Source organism: Pogona vitticeps, chromosome 2, assembly GCF_051106095.1.
Source record: "Pogona vitticeps strain Pit_001003342236 chromosome 2, PviZW2.1, whole genome shotgun sequence".
In the NCBI taxonomy this organism is placed as follows: domain Eukaryota; kingdom Metazoa; phylum Chordata; class Lepidosauria; order Squamata; family Agamidae; genus Pogona; species Pogona vitticeps.
In genome coordinates, this window is record NC_135784.1 from 97,090,142 (window position 1) to 97,109,870 (window position 19,729).

The window sequence follows — 19,729 nt, forward strand, 5'->3', positions numbered from 1 at the left end:
TTGTTGTTTAGTCATTAAGTTGTGTCTGACTCTTCGTGACCCCATGAACCAGAGCATGCCAGGCCCCCCTATCTTCCATTGCTTCCCGGAGCTGGGCCAAATTCATGTTGGTCGCTTCAATGATACTGTCCAACCATCTCGTCCTCTGTCGTCCCCTTCTCCTCTTGCCTTCACACTTTCCCAACATCTGGGTCTTTTCCAGGCAGTCTTCTCTTCTCATGAGATGGCCAAAGTATTGGAGCCTCAGCTTCAGGATCTGTCCTTCCAGTGAGCACTCAAGGTTGATTTCCTTTAGAATGGATGGGTTTGTTCTATTTGCAGTCCAGGGGACTCTCAAGAGTCTTCTCCAGCACCACAATTCAAAAGCATCAATTCTTTGGCGGTCAGCTTTCTTTATGGTCCAGCTCTCACTTCCATACATCGCTACTGGAAAAACCATAGCTTTGACTATGCGGACCTTTGTCGGCAAGGTGATGTCTCTGCTTTTTAAGATGCTGTCAAGGTTTGTCATCACTTTCCTCCCCAGAAGCAGGAATCTTTTAATTTTGTGGCTGCTGTCACCATCTGCAGTGATCATGGAGCCCAAGAAATTAAAATCTGTCACCGCCTCCATATCTTCCCCTTCTATTTGCCAAGAGGTGATGGGACCACTGGCCATGATCTTAGTTTTTTTGATGTTGAGCTTCAAACCAATTTTTGTGCTCTCTTTCACCCTCATTGATAGGTTCTTTAATTTCCTCCTCACTTTCTCCCATCAGAGTGGTATCATCTACATATCTGGGGTTGTTGTTATTTCTTCTGGCAATCTTAATTCCGTCTTGGGATTCCTCCAGTCCTGCCTTTGCATATAAAATGACCTTTAATATATTTCTATCTGTGACATCACCAAGCCTTCTTTTTCTGCGTTGGTACTTTTCACTAGCACACAGCTTCTCTATGTGATTCTGCTGCTTACTTGATCAGACACCCATTGTGCTCCTTCATACTGTTGTCTCCACTTCATTTTGAGAAATAACTCAATTTAAGCTTTCTGTCAGAACTCAGGCTCTTACTGCCACCAGTTGTTAAACTGGAGGTCTTTCAAAAGAATTTGTTTTCCTTCCCTTCTTTTCTTTCTTGTCTGAGCTGCATCGAGCAGCTAATATGGATGTTTATGTAGTAACTGCCACTTGAATATATAAATACTGTAGATGTTCAAAGCACTAGACGTGTTTTTATTTTCATAAATAGTTACAGTTGGAAAAGATGGAATTACAAGGAGAACAGTATAAAGATTTTTGTCACAGCTTTTTAGCTAACCTAAGACTAACCCTACTTTTGTAGTCCTTAAGAAAATCTTACCTAATGCTAACTCTCTCACTAACGGGTTGTTGTGGGTTTTTAGGGCTCTTTGGCCATGTTCTGAAGGTTGTTCTTCCTGACATTTCGCCAGTCTCTCTGGCCAGCATCTTCAGAGGACTGGAGTAGGAACTCTGTTCATACTCTCTCACTAACCACTCATCACGTTTTCCCTGTCTCTCCTACAGAACTCATGTATTTCTTAGGACATTTCCCCTAGACATTCAGCCATTCTAGTATACATTCTACACCCTCCCCCTTGGACTGGGGAAAACAGCCAATGGAAAAAGCTTCAACACTTCCAGTCACCGTATGAGTCTTACCTGCACACATCCAGCACTCACTGTCACTCAACTCATTCCATTGAGCAAAAAAATATACATGCACCATCCAAAAATAACAATAAACAAGTGGAGACTGAAATCGTCATAATATAGTTTAAACAGATTATTGTTTGAATTACCCAGGAACTAACCACAACTTCTAAATAAAACAAAGGGCTGTTTGGCAAAACACTGATTAATTTCTGATATATCGCTGTAGAAATGTAAAATAGCATTCTATGGGTTCCATTTAGCTCTGAAATCGAAATTAGGGTTCCTAACAGTATTTAGAATTGCATTATACTCTACTAATGCTATAGGGATGTGGTGGTGCCGCAGGTTAAACCGCAAAAGCCTCTGGGCTGCAAGGTCAAAAGACCAGCAGTTCGAATCCATGTATCGCATTGAGCTCCTGTCGCTTGTCCTAGCTCCTGCCAAACTGGCAGTTCGAAAGCATGGAAAAATGCGAGTAGATAAATAGGTGCCACAACGGTGGGAAGGTAATGGCGTTCCGTGTCTAGTCACGCTGGCCACGTGACCATGGAAACTGTCTACGGACAAATGCTGGCTCTATGGCTTGGAGACGGGGATGAGCATCGCCCCCTAGAGTCAGACACAACTGGACAATTTGTCAAGGGGAACCTTTACCTTTACTGTTAATGCTGTGTGCTACAGAAAAAGGTTGTAAACATAATGTGTTCTGTGAAGCCATTGGAGAGTAGCGCTGAGAGGTCACACAGACATTCTCCTTATGAAGTGAATAATTTGTCACTGGAGTGACATTACACCAAAACTATCTGGACTATTTTTAACAATGACAGTCAAAGGCAACTTCTGGCTGGTGCCAAATAGAGAATAAAAGTCTAAAGGGGCCCTTTTGTAGTGTTGGATAATGAAAAGGATTGCTGCCTTTGAAATCCAAGTGTGGTCAAAATGCATTGGGCTCCATTCAGGTCAGCGAATCCCCCTATTTGGAACCAGCCAGAGCTGTCCTCTTTCTGTTTGCCCCTTTGCTATTTTTGCCATGTCCTCGGTCCGTTTGGTGTTAGAAACAATGGACAGTGAGGTTCAGGGCTGTGAAGATATTCCAGGAAATGGCAGCTACCATTTAAGCAAACACTATAAACATTCCCACTTGCTTCATTCTGTTTACTGAAGCTTACATTTTACAAAACTTGTTAACATAATTAGGCTAAGTTGTTAGGACAGATATTTTTTGTCACAAAAAGCTCTGGCTTAGTTCAAAGCGAACGCACAGAGCGGGTGTAGATGTTTTGAACAGACGTCTAGGAACAAAGACTGTGACATAGCCTGAAAGGTTTTACTGTGAGGATGGGTTAAACATTCAGATCGGTTGTGGGCAAAGTGCTGCCTTCAGATTTTACTGGACTGTCTCTCTCCCCTCCATCCTCCCCACTGGCTATGCTAATGCATTTGCAAATGGGGCGTGCGCTCTAACAACTTCTATAGGGTTGCGCTTTGCCCACCCCTGATTTAGATACAGTGATGCCTTGCAAGACGAAAATAATTCATTCCATGCGTCTTTTTGTATTGCGAAAATTTTGTCTTGCGAAGCGTGGTTTCCCATAGGAATGCATTAAAATTTAATTAAAGAGGTTCCTATTCATCTTGTGAAGCACGGCCATAGAAAAATTTGTCTTGCGAGTCACCAAAAAAAAAATCGCAAGCGCGAGGCATCACTGTAGTGGCTTGTTTCCTATCACATAAGAGAAGTTCATGATAGCATCTCACTCTTAGTGAATATTGATTAGTTTAACATGCAGAGTTGGAACAAATGCTGTTAATTTGCTGACAGGACTGCTTCTGCCAGCTGATTCAGAATGTAAACAGTTATCAGCCCCCACTCCACCCCCGATACCGCATCTGTGTATCCTCAGGTTTTCAGTCAGTGTAGAAGGATGCAGTGGGGAGATGAGGGAACTGAAGTCCCATTTCACCAGAAGATGTAGACTACATGACTTTAGGCCATAGAGTCCATCATTATGGAAGTAAAGATGATAACATAAATGATAGAATAACTCCATATTCAGTGTTTCAAGATTTTGCTTCTTTAGTTCCAGGTACGCAAGGAGTTGACATTTATGTTTTTGACATTTAAGCTTAAAATTGCATAGAAAGTAATTGCCATTCTGCTACAAAAGTATTTCAAAGGACTGGCTTGGCATGAAATAGCTAGACATAATCATTTGAGCATGGATTAGGGCTGTGGTTTTCTCTTCCACTGCAGGTGTCAATTTGCTTAGCACTGGTATTAAGATTGCTAGACTTAGGAATTACTGCTGTTGTTAATGGTCACTTTACTGATTTTTGCATACATTCAATCTGAATTTTCAGTTTGAACTTTGAATTTTCACAATTTTAATTGTGTACTTCCATATTTCATTGCTACTATTTACATTTTGTTTTCCTTGGCATCTGAGTGTGTATCTATTTTTCTTAAAATCTTACTATAACCATGCACCTGATGAAGCAGACTCTAGTCCACAAAAGCATACTTTAAGAAACAAGTTAGTCTGTTAAGTGCCACAACATTCTTTATATAAAGGTATCACAGTACTTGGTTCCTTATAATAGAGAGGGAGGGTCTTCCTCCCACTTCCATCAGGACAGCAGCTATTGGTTGAGTGGAAAGAGTCCTTAATATACAAGCTGAAGAAAATTTAGGTTAATGTTTGCCATATATTTGAAGTAATGTTAAAACCTCATATTCTGCACTGAGAAACTACAAATTTTAGCAACATCACTCAGTAAAGAGAAGCAATATGGAAGCAGTGGTATAGTCTTTGTATGGCTGGTTAATGTAATGACTTCTTACAGTCAGCTGTTTTGAATATGATGGGGTGTACAGTTATAGATTTTCTTTCAAGGCTGAATTAAGGATGCCTTCTTGTATTAAAGGGGAAACTGCAGATACACTGATGGCCTTGCAGTACTGTAAGAATCGTCGCGCTTTGACAGTTGGCATTACAAACACTGTTGGAAGCTCAATCTCCAGGGACACAGACTGTGGAGTACATATCAATGCAGGACCTGAGATTGGAGTGGCAAGCACGAAGGTAACCAGCATTTACTGGCATAGGTGTTTTCTCCTTTGTGCCTAAACCATAGACCCTGGCATGCCTGCATGGGAGATCATCATAACATCCCTCCTTGGTGTTAAGCATCATATTTTGTGCTTAGCACTTGCCTCAGACTGGATCAGTCCATTAAGTCATCCAGCTTAATGTGACTGATAACAGCTTTCCAAGATTTCAGGCAGAGATTTTTTTCATGCCTGCTTGGAGATGTCAAGCATTTAACTTGAAACCTTCTTGCAGAGCACGTGTTCCACCCATGAGCCATGCCCTTCTCAATTTTGCCTAAAATAAATAATTGGTAGTACATGGGATCAAACAGTGGATGAAATCCAGTGGTAAGTCACAACTAGAATAGGCCCATTGAATCAGTGGAGATTTGGTGAATCATAACTTCAATTGATTCCATGAGCCACTCTAATTGCAACTTACTACTTACTGGATTTCAGCTATTATGTCACCAAAGTAATGTTCATTTCCTTTTTCTTTTTAATAATCAGGCTTACACCAGCCAGTTCATCTCTCTTGTAATGTTTGGCTTGATGATGTCAGAAGACAGAATTTCATTGCAAAACAGGAGACAAGAAATAATCAATGGGCTAAAGTCCTTACCTGGTATGCATGCATTTTCTACTTTTTAATCAAAATGGAATTCATTAGCATCTGCTTGAAGAGCATTTATAATTAAAGAATATCAAATAGGACATGTAAAAATGTGTCCTGAAGTGGCCAATGAATTTACATCTTGTGTTCAGACTTTTACAGTGATTTCATCTTAAGTTCAAAACTTTGTTTTTTATGATTTTATCTTAAGTTCAGAACTTTCGGGGGAAAAAATTGTAACTCTGAGAACCATTTAAGTGATTAACAGACTAATGTCCAAAGGGCATTAATTTTAATTGTAAAATTAATCCCAAACTATGTCAGAAACCCTAGTGTGCCATTACATGATCGATGGGGGGGGGGGTCAGGGATTTTCAACAGCTAAAACCTCCCACTAAACTCTGTGGCTTTTCCTATGTACAGTGGATCCTCGACTTACGGAATTAATCCGTATTGGAACAGTGGCCACAGGTCGAAAAGTCCATAGGTTGAGGATCCATATCCCATAGGAATGCATTGAAAACCATTTAATCCGTTCGAGGCAAAGAAAAAAAATCACGGGCTTCCAAAGCTGCACCTGCTGCACTCTGTCTCCCCTCCCTGGTGCCCTCTGCCTTCTGTCCCTGTGTGGACAGATGGCAGAGGGCACCAGGGACAGAAGGCAGAGGGCAGAGGGTGGAGCTTTGGAAGCCTGGGAAGCCGAAAGCCACTCCGCGCCCACCTCTGACTTTCGGAGCTGTTTCACGCCCGCTGCTGGCTTTCCAGGCTTCAACCTCCCCCCCCCCCCCGCTGCCCTCTGTCTCCCGTCCCTGGTGCCCTCTGCCTTCTGTTCTTGTGGGGACAGAAGGCAGAGGGCACCAGGGACGGGAGACAGGGACGGAGAAGGGAGTTGTGAAGCTCCGGAAGCCGAAAGCCAGCAGCGGGGGTTGAGCGGCTCAGAAAGCCGGCAGCGGGTGCGGAGTGGCGCGGCGGGGGACCTCCGGATGCCTTCCCCGCCGCCATGGGAGGCCTCTTGGAGGTCCCCCCGCCACCGATAGTACCTCCGAAGTACTATCGGCAGCGGGGGGGGGGGACCTCCGATATGCCTCCTATGGTGGCAGAGAAGCCCTGCAAGGCATCTGGAGGTACGACCTACGGCCTACGGACTGGAAGGGGGAGGCGGGGAAAGCTTGGCGCTTTCCCCGCCTCCCCCTTCTGGTCTGTAGGTCGATTCTCCGGCCGCAAGTCGAAGTGAAAATTTGCGGCTGGAGAAGTACATAGGTCAAAAAGTACGTAAGTGGAGCTGACCGTAAGTCGAGACTCCACTGTAATCCAGTTCATCCTGTGGGAGCTGTGGGGTGGAAGAAGGAAATCCTTAAACTGAAATTCTCCCCCTACAGGTAACATCAATCACTGCTGGCAATTTCCAGCTATTAAAGGCTTCTTCCTTCTTCTACCTCATGGCTTCTGTGCGATGAAAGAGATTACATAGGAGTCATAAAAGCTGTGGAACAAAAACAGAAAGTGTTTAATTACCAAAAATCATTTCTTGCTGGTGACATGATCACCCTTCTGCAGGCGTAAGTTAACAACAAGAGTTCAGCCTGTGTCATATAATCTTTCTTTCTGTTCCCAGAGAGATGATAATCAGTTCTAAAAACTAAGTATAGAGAGGTGTAGAAAAAAAGTCTATACATTCAATTTGAAATGGTCACTGAAAATCTTTTTTTAATGGAGGCGAGAACAAAGGTCCTCAAGTATTGTGATTTCTTGTGTTTCTCTGTGTAAATCACAATATTTGAGGACTTTTTCTTTTAGAAATTGGAATACGTGCAGTCTTGACTACATTCCTAATATTACTGTCTTTTAAATAGAAACATATTAGTATTGCATTTAAGTAATTCTCAGTTTTAATATGTTGGCAGAGATGATTAAAGAAGTACTGTCCTTGGATGAGAAGATACATGATCTGGCACTTGAACTATATAAACAGCGATCACTTCTGGTTATGGGCCGTGGCTACAATTATGCCACTTGCTTGGAAGGAGCATTGGTATGAGACCTTCCCCTTTACTTTACTGGGAAACACAGATATGAGTTCTAATTGTGGGTAAATTAGTTGGAAGAACATCAAACAGATGGATAATTGTGAATTCTCTTTGAGCCACACACTGGTGCATGAGGAGTATAAGAAACAGGTTTCTCATTTCTCATAATATGGTGCACCAACAAATGTTTTTGTGCAATCAGTGCTATTCATGCAATTCACAGAAAGGTCCACAAAAGCCATTGAAATACATGGAAAATCTAAACATGTAATGTTTGAAAGATTTTTTTAAAATTGGGTTTCATCTTCGTAATGTTGAGGAATCCCTCATTTTCCTGTTCAGTATTCAGGAATGGGAATTGTACATGCATATTAGCCAAAATCTAAAGAACCCCATAACTTGATAAGTAACATCAACAGGACTTTGTACACCAAAGCAAGCTTTTGAAATTTAACTTCTATTGGTGGGCTAAACCCCGTACTAGTGCTATCTAGTGTAGACCCACTGAAATCTACGTGATATTAGATGATTATAAGTAAACAGCTGCAGTCTTTTTAACAGGTCTCCTGGTAAGACGAACATTGGATTTAACCAAATGTTACCAATCTGCAATTAATTAAGAGTCCTTTGATTGTGAATGTGTTTCAATTTCCCCCTGCAGAAAATCAAAGAAATTACATATATGCACTCAGAAGGGATCCTGGCTGGGGAGCTGAAGCATGGCCCTTTGGCACTTATAGATAAACAAATGCCAGTTATCATGGTTATTATGAAGGATCCCTGCTTTACAAAATGCCAGAATGCTCTACAGCAAGTTATCGCTCGCCAGGTAAGCTGTCTGATAAGCATATTGTACACCTAAAGATAGTGTAAAACCTTCAGAATCATTATGTTTGTTGTATCCAGTCCAATCCCAGAACCATTTACTTAGAGAAATGTTGCATGCACAAACTTTTAGTGAATTAAGAATCACAGTTACTAAGGGTGAAAATACATAATTTGTGTTATTACCTTGGGCCTTTCCCAGCCTTGCATTGCATCTCCCATCAACTCAATTCTCAGCCGTCCCATTCAGGTGGTAGGAATTGTTCAGGAACATGCAAGGACCCAGCGCTGAAAAAGGCTGATCTAGGTTCCTGGATAGGATTTCATTATTTAATTTTATCATATTAACTCTGTTTATTGCATTAATATTTTTAAATTTGCATTTAAAAAAGACCAGTATCCCTCCTCCCAGCCAAATAGTCAAGGCCTCTGTGAGGCTTACAGAGTGTGATGACGAGAGGTCTCCCCTTCTGTCAGTCCCAGACGTCTGGTATTCAGATGTATGCTGTATTTGGAGGTTCCTCTTTTGTACCATGGCTAATAACTAATGCTGCATAGTTGCACAAAGCCATAACCATAAATCTAAGTCCCTTTAAAAACATCTAAATAAGTGATCAGCTTACAAAGCATAAATTGGCTTCACTTTGAAGTTATCTAAACTAGTAGTAATCATTGTATGATTTGATGGTGAATTTTGGGAAGTATCTATATTGTCTGTCCTGGACCTGCCAATAGTTTTACTGGGTGATCCCTAGTTCCAGTGTTATAAAGGGGGTGTGGAATTCCTCCACTCCTTCCACATTATACATAATTTTATAAACCTTTCATGTTTCCCATAAGCTGTACAGTCAACCCTCGACTTATGAACTTAATCCGTTCTGGAAATCCATTCGTAAGTTGAAACATTCATAAGTCGAAACCAAATTTACTATAGGAATGCATTGAAAATTAATTAATGCATTCCTATGGGGGGGGAAAAAGGGTCAGAAACTTAAAAATAAATGAAAGAAAGTCACTTACCAGGTACTGTAGACTGAGCCCGGCTCCTCACAGTGCCTTAGTAGCCCCCAAACTGCAGGAAAAAGAGCACCAAACAGCTAAAAGCCAGCACCCAGCAGGGAGCCTGGCAGCCATTTTGTGCTCTTCTCCACTCTTGCCCCCGCCTAACAGCTGATCAGCTGGCTCTTAAGAGGCTTCCCTTGCCATGGCCCCCTCGTACCCCCGCTTTCAGAAGCCTCCCGGGGGCAAAGGAAAAGCAGCATTTTTTAATTTCCAGCTTTATTCCCCTGCCTTTTTAGGTGCTGAGCAAGCCTCCGGAAGCCTTTAAGAACAGCTGAGAGGCGGGGAGGGAGGGGGGCACTTTTTTACTGTTCGTAACTTGAGGGAAGTTCGCAAGTTGAGTTCCCTATTTCCCTATCGGAGCTTTTCATAAATTGAATTGTTCATAAGCAGGGCCATTCGTAATTCGAGGGTTGACTGTACATAAATTTCCAGGGGAAAAGTGGTATTCTGGGCACTTTGGTGGCTCTTTTCCACCCTTTCACCTGCCCTGTATTCCCTGGCCTGTGGTTATCTTTGCAGGCACAAAGAGTTCTAGACAACGCGGAGAATGAAACAGCCTTTCAGCAACTTTTGGCCATGTTCAGCTTAGGAATATGTGCTCAGCAGAAACTACTGCAAGTTTATTAGGCTGCTTCTGTTGTGTTATGCCAACTAATTTACAACTTGGGCAACCCTACAGTATGTGTTAGTTTCCAAAAAGTCCTGTCATTAACAGCCCTGCTTAGGTCTTGCAAACACTCACTGTACTGAGTCAACCCATCTCTCATTTTGTCTGGCTCCTTTTCTGCTGCTTTCAGTTTTTCTCAGTATTGTCTTTCCCTCTAGGAGAATACAAATCACATTCTTAGATTTATACATTTCATTTTTGTTTTAAAAGCTGATATTGTGCATACTTCTTTCCTTACAGTGTTCACCATTTTTGTTTTTGTTTTGGGGGGGAAAGGGTGGAGGAGAATATGGCTAAAAGGTTGTATTATATTTCTAGTAATACATGTTTTCTCTTTTGAGCTTTGGCTATAATGTTACCCTATAAAGATGATTTTGTAACAACATTTACAGTGCATCTCTGTGCACATCTATTCAGACCTAAGTCCCACTGTGTTAAATGGGACAAACTTTCCAGTAAGTGTGCATAGGATTGTACTTATAAGCTGGTAAGATGTCCACTTTTCTAATTAAGTTATGCGTTCATTCATTAGCTGCAAAGAATGAAAAAAAGAGTAACCCTAACAGCCTTTATAACTTTAAAATATAGTTCTATTCTCGGTACATGTCTGAAGAGAAATGTCTGAATTATGCACCAAATACATATGAATTTAAAAAGTAACTTTTAATCACCACTATTTCACTGTTTGTACTTACAGGGTCGCCCTGTTATTTTATGTTCTAGAGAAGATACTGAGAGCTCCAAATTTGCTTACAAAACTATTGAGCTGCCACAGACTGTGGACTGTCTGCAAGGAGTTTTGAGTGTTATCCCTCTCCAGCTGCTTTCATTCCACCTGGCTGTTCTCAGAGGATATGATGTAATTTACTTCTATATTTTGACACTCCAATTAAAGCACTTATACAGACACACTTCGAGAATTCCCTTGGTTTTTTTTTCAGACTGGAAAAAAATGATTGCAAGCTGTTTATGCAAAGAACTAGTTGTGCCCTGCCGAGTCGGAAATTCAGAGCAAAATTGATTTCATTTACCTACAAGTTAGAGCACAGGTTTTTCTGGGGTTTTTTTTAAAGTGGAATAAACAAGTGTACAGGTTATAAAAAATATATAGAGTATATGCCATTTTGCTTGACACTTCTCTTTCCATTATACAAAATCTGACAACATGTCACTCAGAAATACAGACAGTAACAGGTGATGCATGCAGAGGGCCTTATGGAGCAATTCTGTACACTTGTATTCTGCCAACCCCCACAGTTCTTATTCCACTTGTGTCATAACAATAGGAAAGAGCCATATTTCTGCATGACTGTACTTGAGCACTCATCTTTTTGAGAGTAGAGGCTAGGTAGGTGGTAAATGAAGAAAGGACCATCTCAGTTGTGGTCTCCTCACTAGGCAGTGATCTACTCAAGGGCTACCTGATACCAGATTTGCGCTGGAAGGGAGGACCAAATGATTGGCTAATGTTCTTACAATGTTAGTTAGGTTTGTTTTAAAGTCTGTTTATTTCATCCTGTCTCGCTGCTTTATAATAGTTTACACTGGGCAAAATCTTGTTGCATAACTTTGCACTTCTGCAACCCAGATTCAGTCCCGGAAACATTTAATTTAAAGTAATTAAAAGCTTCCAGTCCCCTTTCTTTTAGTTTCCAAGGCTCTCTCGGGGGGCCCTTTGCCCTAGGGAAGCCTTTGGAAGTCTTTGGATATGGGCTGGGGGGAGAGAGAGACTTTAATAAAGAAACGTTGCTGCTAGAATCGGGAGACAGTATTTATGTTACTCAGCTATCGGTTTCATTGAGTGATGGATATAAATGTTGTTAAACAGAAAACATCCCTATGACTTTCTCAGATTTTATTTTTCTTATTTCAGGTGGATTTTCCAAGAAATTTGGCCAAGTCTGTGACTGTGGAATAAACATTATACCATATTATTGGCACCAGTAATCTCAAATTATATTTGTCAAAAAGTCTTATTCAAAATACAGTGTCTTTGCAAAGCACATCATTATGAAGCATAATTCTGTTTCAGTAGAATTTTTTATGATGGAAACCTTGAGCCAGTACAATGGATGTACATCTGACCAGAAAATATTTGAAAAACGTTAAATTTTGTAAAGGTTTGCTTAATGTGCCTTTAAATATTTGTTACATGCCTTGCACCTAAGTGCTCTTGCTTATAGCATACAGTATTAGGGAAATAACAAAATTGCCAAAGAATGGAAGGAAATCATTGTTTACATATAGTTAATGAATGGTGTTTTCTATGACAGTGCAATATATATGTGTATAGCTTTTTCTGACTTACTGTGAATAAATCAACACTATACATGCAGCTCAATTCTATACATGTAGATAAAGGATTTACTCCCAGGTACATGTGCATAGGACTGCTGCCTTATTTTTTAATACATAGTATTTATATATACACAAGTGTATAGCTTTTAAGTTATTTTTCAGCATATTTGGTTTATAGTCATAGTAATGCCTAGGATTTTCATGTGGGTTCATCAAGATTTTACTAATTATGTACAATACCTTTTAAATTTTATATTTTTAAGTATAATGAATTGTATTTCCAGTCATTTCCCACATTCCCCCTACTATAATGTGATTGAGAAAAGTTCTTGTTATCTCTCCACACATCTTTCCATCCATATTGCATTTAGCAACCTTTCAGTACTTTGGCACTGTCAGAAATGAAGTTTGTCAAACATTCATACTGTGTTATTTTCCCTCTTAGTTATCTTTATCAAAAATGCCATTTTACTTCAGCCAATTTTCATCTTCTTGAACGTTATTTAACCCTATAAGGCAATTGGATATTGTGTATGCTCAGTGTTTTTGTACTACAGCCAAGATGCTATGCAATTAAAGAAAATTATTGATTGCAAACGTTTTGTCTCTTGATTTGGTGTTAACTAACAGAATGTTTGTCATATTTGGGACAAAAACTCTGCACAGTTAATTGATGGAATTCACCATTCCAAGATGTAAGACCACTAGGTTTATGTAAAAGAGGACTGAAAACATTAATAGCTTTCTCATTGACTACCAACTATATAAAACCTCTTTGCTCCAAGTTAAGAGTATGGACCACATACTTGGGATCAAATAGAGAGGAGGCAGATGGTGGGCCACTGTTAATCATAGACTATTTATTTATTTGTTTGTTTGTTTGTTTATTTATTTATACATACCCCGCCCATCTGGCCTAAAAGACCACTACTACTGGGTAGCTCAGTGGTTTAGGTATCTGGTTGTAGAGGTTGGGAGTTTGATTCCCCACTCTGCCTCCATGACAGAGACTGGACTCCATGATTTATGGGCCCCCTTCCAGATTTGCAGTTCTAAGATTAAGACAACAACTAGATCAGTGGTTCCAGATGTTTTTGGAGTACAGTTGACAGAAATCCTGGCCAGAATAGTTAGTGGTAAAGGCTTCTGAGAGCATTAGTCCAATAACATCTGGGGATCCAAGGTTGGGAACCACTGCACTAGATACATGTAAGTTGAGTCATGGCAACTGGACTTCTTTCTTCTTAGATTGAAACATTTCATTACTTATCCAGGTAGCTTCTTGATATGTCAGGGGTCTCCCGCCAACTCTCATCTCATCAGACTGAAGAAGATTGGATAAAACACTTCAGTATCATTCATATATATATATATATATATATATATATATATATATATATGAATGATACTGAAGTGTTTATAGTTAACTGTATATATAGTTAATTAATTTAATACAATTATTTTTGGGGGGTTTTTATGAATTTAAATTTTACTCTTACCAGTCCTGAACCGTTGATAATATGTAAGTGAACCAGCACTAGCCAATGAATGATGATGCTGGTTGTTACTGCCTAGCAAGCCCTGCATAGCTACCCATTCTCTAGTCATCGTGTAGAAGTGATAAAAAATAGATGAGGAGGGAATAAGAATAGTGACAAAGAACAAACAGGAAAGCAGAAAGCACTTGGTATTTTATCTCATGACTGGAGAATATTCTTTCTGCTAATTTTTGCTGTGTCAGGTGAGCAGAGTTCTGTTGCCTGATGAATCACATGCTCAAGGATGATAGGATTATCAAATGATATATTAAATAATATATCCTTTTATTCATTCTTTCATACATACATACACACACATCTGGCCAAGCCAACTCTGGGCAGTTTACAGCATATAAATATCACAAAACTTAGAAATACATAATAAAATATAATAAGCAATAAACTCAGAACATAAAAATATATCTATATAAAACATTTGAAAACATTCAAAGCAATTAAAATATTTAAAACATTTAAAATGGTGGACATTGGGCAGATAAGCTAATTAGACTCAGCTGAGTTTGCAGGTATGTTTTCAAACGCCGGACTAAATAGCCAGGTTTATAGTCACTATTTAAATTTCACCAGTGAAAGGGCCAGGCAAATTGGAAGGGAGAGTTCATTTCACAGCTGAGGAGCAACTGCCGAGAAGACCCAGTTTCTTGTCTTCTCCTTCCAGGCTTCTTTCAGGGTTAGCATCCGCAGTTGGCTTGCTTGGGATGTTCTTGTAAGATGGGTAGATCTTGTTGGAAGTAGGTGTTCTGCCAGGTAACCAGTATAAGGTGACCAGAATTGAGAGATATGTTGATACAGTGGTGCCTCAACTTACTACTGTAACTTAATCAGTTCCGGAAGATGGGTCATAACTCGAAATGGTCGTAAGTCAAAGAACCATTTCCCATAGGAATGCATTGAAATGCAATTAATCCGTTCTGGCCAAAGAAAAGAATCACCAAAAAACAAAACAAAAACACACCACTGCAAGACCCATCGGAAACGCAATTGATCCAATCCAGCCGAAGGAAAAAAACAGAAAAGCAAACAAACCCTGCAAGACCCATCGGAAATGGGGGAAAAAACCCAAAAAAACAAACCCTGCAAGACCCATCACAGCACAGAAACATAACCCCACCATCCAGCCCAAACAGACACTGCAAAACTCAGCCAGAACATCCAGTTTTTAAAAAGTAGAAAGCAGCACCTTACCAGGCAGTCAGAAGCCTCCTCTGAACGCACACTCTCTAACCACTGGAGTGAAAGAGCTACAAAGAAGCAGCCTCTTTGCCACCAACGGTTAGCAATTTGAATTCCCTGCCTTTTTTTCTGGTTGTAACTCGAAGCTCCGGTCGTAAGTAGAAGCAAAATTTTGCAGCCAGAGCTGCTCATAACTCGAAACGGTTGAGGCACCACTGTACTTATTCACTCCACTCAGTAGTCTGGCTGCCATGTTCTGGACCTGTTGAGGTTTCTGTGATAGCCTCATAGGTAGCCCCATGTATAGAGTGTTGCAGTAGTCTAATCTTGAGACTACCAGTGCATGGACCAATGTGGTGAGGTACCCAGTGTCAAGGTAGGGACCAGCTGGGCAATCTGCCTCAGATGGAAATAGATGGAGTGGACCACAGATGCTATCTGGGGCTCCATTGATAGTGCTGGGTCCAGAAGTACACCCAAGCTGCAAACCTCATCCTTAGCAGAGAGAGTAGCGCCCCCCCCCCAAAGAAAGGGAAGCACTTAATCCGTAGACAGGCAAGGCATCCACCGAAATACCTCTGTCTTGTACTGGTTCAGCCTCAATCTGTTGGCTCCCATCCACTCCAGTACTGCAGCCAGGCAGCACTCAAGGGATGGGACAGATGGTTTCTCCTAGCGGTCTCATATAGATATTAAACAGCAACAGGGAGATGATCAACCCCCGAGGGACTCTGCAGTCGAGAATCCAAGGGCTGGAGGCCACCTACTCAAGTTCCACTCTATGGGGGCAGCCCTGCAGGAAGGGCCAGAGCCAGGACAAAGCCAGGCCACCAATCTCCAATCCAGAAAGCCTCTCCAGGAGGATGCTGTGGTTAAGAGTATTAAAGGCAGCTGAGAGGTCGACGAGGACCAGCAGGGACATTTTACCTCTGTCAGCCTCCCTCAGAAGGTCATCATGCAGGGCAACCAATGCCATCTCTGTGCCATGATGCAGCCTAATCCCGAACTGCAATGGATTGAGGGCATTGGTTTCATCCAAGCTGGTTGGCCACCACCCTCTCCACTAGAGGGTAGTGGAGAGGGTGAAAATGAGACAAACGCTATATACAGTAGTTGTAACAACTATTGTCCAGTCACCAATGTTCCTTTTTAAAGCTCCTTGCTTTAAAAAAGAACATTGGTGACTGGACAATAATTGTTACAATAATCAGCCAAGCTAGTTTTTTTTCCCTGGTTGGGTCTGATAAGTAGTCTCCTTGAGGGTTTGGGGAACCCAGCCCTGAAGGAGAGATCCGTTAATGATAGAAGTGGCCCATTCCATTGTTATTGGCGTGGCAGCTTTTAAAAGTCAGGCAGGGCAAAGATCTTTGGAGATTGTGGTGGCCCTGCAGCGATCTAGTGCCTTGTCAACCTCAGATGATAAAACAGGATGAAACTGATGTAATAAAACTGGACAAGCTGATGCAGTGGACATGTAGATATCAACTATTACAGTTTATATGTAGGTCAATTTCATAATTTGAAGTATTTTTTCTGTATTACTTTGAATCAGCTGCTTTCCTCATATTTGATGCATCCTCTTGAGATTACCGTATAATTGACCTTGCCCACAGACACAGCAGCCACTGTATGCTTGCAAATTTCAAATTGCTTTGGATTGGATTATAAGGACCTTACTTGTATTTAGACTGGATGCTCTGAAATCAGTGACCAAAATTCTATGCCCATAGCAGTTCCTGGCCATGAACCCAGTTGTGCAGCTGGTAATATGTCCTAGACCAGGATTAGAGGACAGTGGAGTGTGTGATGTACATTTAGCAAACTGTCTCTTATTGCTTGTGTGATTGCTGTTATTGCAATAGGATTCTGGCCAGTGAGACTTTAGTCATAATTTGAAGTCCTGTGATTTTTTGCAGATCTACTTTAAGGACAATTATTGATCCAACTCACTACCACACCGGGCTGACCTGGAGTCCTAACCTAGATTTGGTAAATCCTACATATATAGGATTTATCCTATACCAATGTATATACAAAATGTATATATCAGGACCACCAGAGAAAAGTTACACATTAATCTTAAAATAAAATGTACAGATTCATGTGTTACACAAACATTTTATTTTAAGATTAATGTGTAACTTTTCTCTGGTGATTCTGATAATGTGGCAGTGACGTCTTCCTTCCTCTGAAGAGAGGGAAAGTATTCGTGTCTCAATTATTTAATTCTTAACGTCACTTTATTTTGTCTCAGTGGTAAAACATCATAATAATGTGGAAGCCACCTATCTCCTGTCTTTAGAATATAGTAACAGAAAACTTGACTACTGCGACCTACGGTGCCTGTGCCATTTTTGACTCACTTTTTTCGCACAGGTGACATTACCTATAAAAGCTGTCACTTTCCCCTCCTCCCCCCCCCGTGTCACTGAAGAAGGCGACCATCGCCTCCTACCTTATAAAGTGGCCTTTAAGGCCCGCCTCCGAGGGTTGATTGGCCGAGTCCTGAAGAATCTAACTGTGGATTGGCGCCCGCGGGTGTTTGTCAGCGTCCTCGGGCCTGCTGCGGCCTGTGAGAGACCGAGGGAGGCCATTGCGGCTGGGGAGCCTCTGGGAGCTTGACGAGGAGCCGAAGCGGCGCAGCGGTTTTGCCCCGGGGCGACTTTGGTGGAGGTGAGGCGGGCGCCAGAAACTGGCGTGAATGGGGGCAGGCGAGGAGCGGGTGAGGTGTGTGTGTGTGTGTGTGGGGGGGAGCCAGCGAGTTAGCTGATGGGAGGCGCCGGTGGGGGAGGGAGTGTGGCGGCGATGAGGATGATCATCATCATCATAGGCGTCGTCGGCGTCGTGACTTCAGTCACCCTCCCCCACCCCGAGCTCTGGCCGGAAAGTTTCTCTGCTGTTTTTCCAGCCCCTCGGCGTGTGTGTGTGTGGGGGGGGGGGGGAGGGGGGTGTCGGCTTCAGGGTCTGCCAGGCTCCCTCCCTCCCTCGCCCTCCGCCCCTCCTCCCCGCATGCCGTCCCCACGACACCTTTCTCGGGTGTCAGGGCCGGGGGTGGTCGCTCCGTGGGAGCGAACCCGCCGCGCGTGAAGGGGAGTCCTGGGCTTCGTCGTTGGCATCTCGAAGGAGGAGGAGGAGGAGGAGGAGGAGGAAGGAGGAGGGGGGGCGATCCCCTCCCCCCGTTGGACGTCTTGGTAGCTTCGTCAGAGGCAGGCGGCTGCAGGCCGGCCCGTCCGCCCGCTCGCCCTCCCCGGGGCTGGAGGAATTCGGGCGCTGCGCGGGTTTCTCCGCCGCTCACGTCGGCTTCTCCTCTGCCTTGTCCTTTGGCGGCTTCAGAAGAGGAGAGAGGCTGAAGAGGAGGTCGCCCTTCCGGGGGTTGGACCGATCCCCCCCCCCGTCCCTGGCCCTGTGCCGGGGCCAGACTAGATGACTCGCTGGATCTCATTCTTGGACGAGGAGGAACCAAAGCGTGCAGGGCCATCATCCTTGCCTCCTTCCTTTTCAGGGGCCCAGCATCTTGCTATAATGATAACCAATGAAATATTCGCGTCAGTGTCAAACAACTGGTTCCATAGGATTGTTCGGGAGAGGAGCAGTGATCGCTCAGGTTGCCTTGAAAGTAGAACCCATTGATTTCATTAGGGTTTGTATTCAATTGGTAATATGTAACATTCAAGGAAGTATGCTTGCTGTTACTGTCTGCACATGTCTTTGAATACTGTACTCCCTCCACCCTTTCCCAGACCAGTCCCAGTAGTGGGATGGAAGGAGGAGGCCAGCAGGCCAAGCAGTGTTTGCTATTTAATACAACACCATGTCCCCCACTGTTGTTGGCACTACTCTTGGTGTTCATACTTCCCTGACTTGAGGTTAACTTTGGTTTACGTTTAGTGTGTCAGTGTGTCAGATTGTTCAGTTTGAATTCTGTTAGATGTTGCGTTTGTCTCATTTTCAAGTACATGAATCACCTTTCAAGAAAAGTCTGCTTGTTCTACTTCTACAATTTCATGTGCCAAAACATGAGAAATTATTAAGAACACTAGGTAACAACTTGCTGAATAAGTTGTATGATAGCTCCTGCAATAAGGAGGGTTTTTTAAAAGGGGTGTTTAGTGAGCTTTGTTTGTTTGGTTACACTGGATTCTCAGTGTGGTGGATAGAGTGACAGACTAGGACTCCAGAGAACAGGGTTCGAGTCCCCACTGGCCCATGGAAACTCACTGGGGGGATGGATGTGATAAAGCCACTCCTCAAATAATCTCACTTACTTTGAAAACCCTATTGGGTTCACTATAAGTCAGTTCTGCCTTGAGGGCACAGAACACAGCATAACCTTCACCAAGTGTTACATTTCACTTTTTTTCCACTGCTGTTTTCCCCCTATACCCAGTTCCTAAATTTAAAAAGTATGCAGTAATATTTCTCATCTCAGTGTTTACTGTCAAGGAAGGTTGCACTATTGTATTCTCAATGAATAAATCCTATTGAGGTTTGAAGGACATGCATCTTGGTTCTTTGTAGGTTCCTTCCATATAGGTATAGAGTCTAATAAGACTTCAAGTTTCTATCAGGTTCAGTCTTTTTATATGTTATGTTTACAAACAGTTGTTTATCCTGTAATCAAGAGAGTAACATGAAACCTTACTATAGCCTGTAATATGTGATAATTTCATTTTTACATTATGGTATAAAAACACCCTAGTAAGCCAGTGTTGGCTGTTGCTTTCTAGTATGTATATGCAAGTGTTTATAACACCATAGT

General features: G+C 42.1%; 2 protein-coding genes across 24 annotated transcripts in view; both read left to right on the forward strand.

Annotated features, from left to right (window-relative positions):
• Positions 1–12,835, forward strand: part of GFPT2 (glutamine--fructose-6-phosphate transaminase 2) — a 38,774-nt gene extending 25,939 nt beyond the window's left edge. The window contains exons 14-19 of the mRNA XM_020782709.3: positions 4,581–4,738; positions 5,257–5,371; positions 7,264–7,391; positions 8,048–8,215; positions 10,638–10,799; positions 11,814–12,835. Coding sequence (XP_020638368.3) covers positions 4,581–4,738; positions 5,257–5,371; positions 7,264–7,391; positions 8,048–8,215; positions 10,638–10,799; positions 11,814–11,858 — 776 coding nt within the window. The 3' untranslated portion in view covers positions 11,859–12,835. The remainder of the gene's footprint in view (positions 1–4,580; positions 4,739–5,256; positions 5,372–7,263; positions 7,392–8,047; positions 8,216–10,637; positions 10,800–11,813) is intronic.
• A 4,700-nt stretch (positions 12,836–17,535) lies between these two features.
• MAPK9 (mitogen-activated protein kinase 9) overlaps positions 17,536–19,729 on the forward strand; it is a 71,228-nt gene continuing 69,034 nt past the window's right edge. For 11 of the 23 annotated variants that reach the window (XR_013541859.1, XR_013541860.1, XR_013541861.1 and 8 more), the window contains exon 1: positions 17,536–17,643. The gene's annotated coding sequence lies outside the window, so the exon portion shown is untranslated. Of the gene's footprint in view, positions 17,693–18,472; positions 18,611–19,729 lie in introns of all 23 variants that reach the window. The other 12 variants (XR_013541863.1, XM_078385687.1, XM_078385682.1 and 9 more) reach the window with 4 other exon arrangements.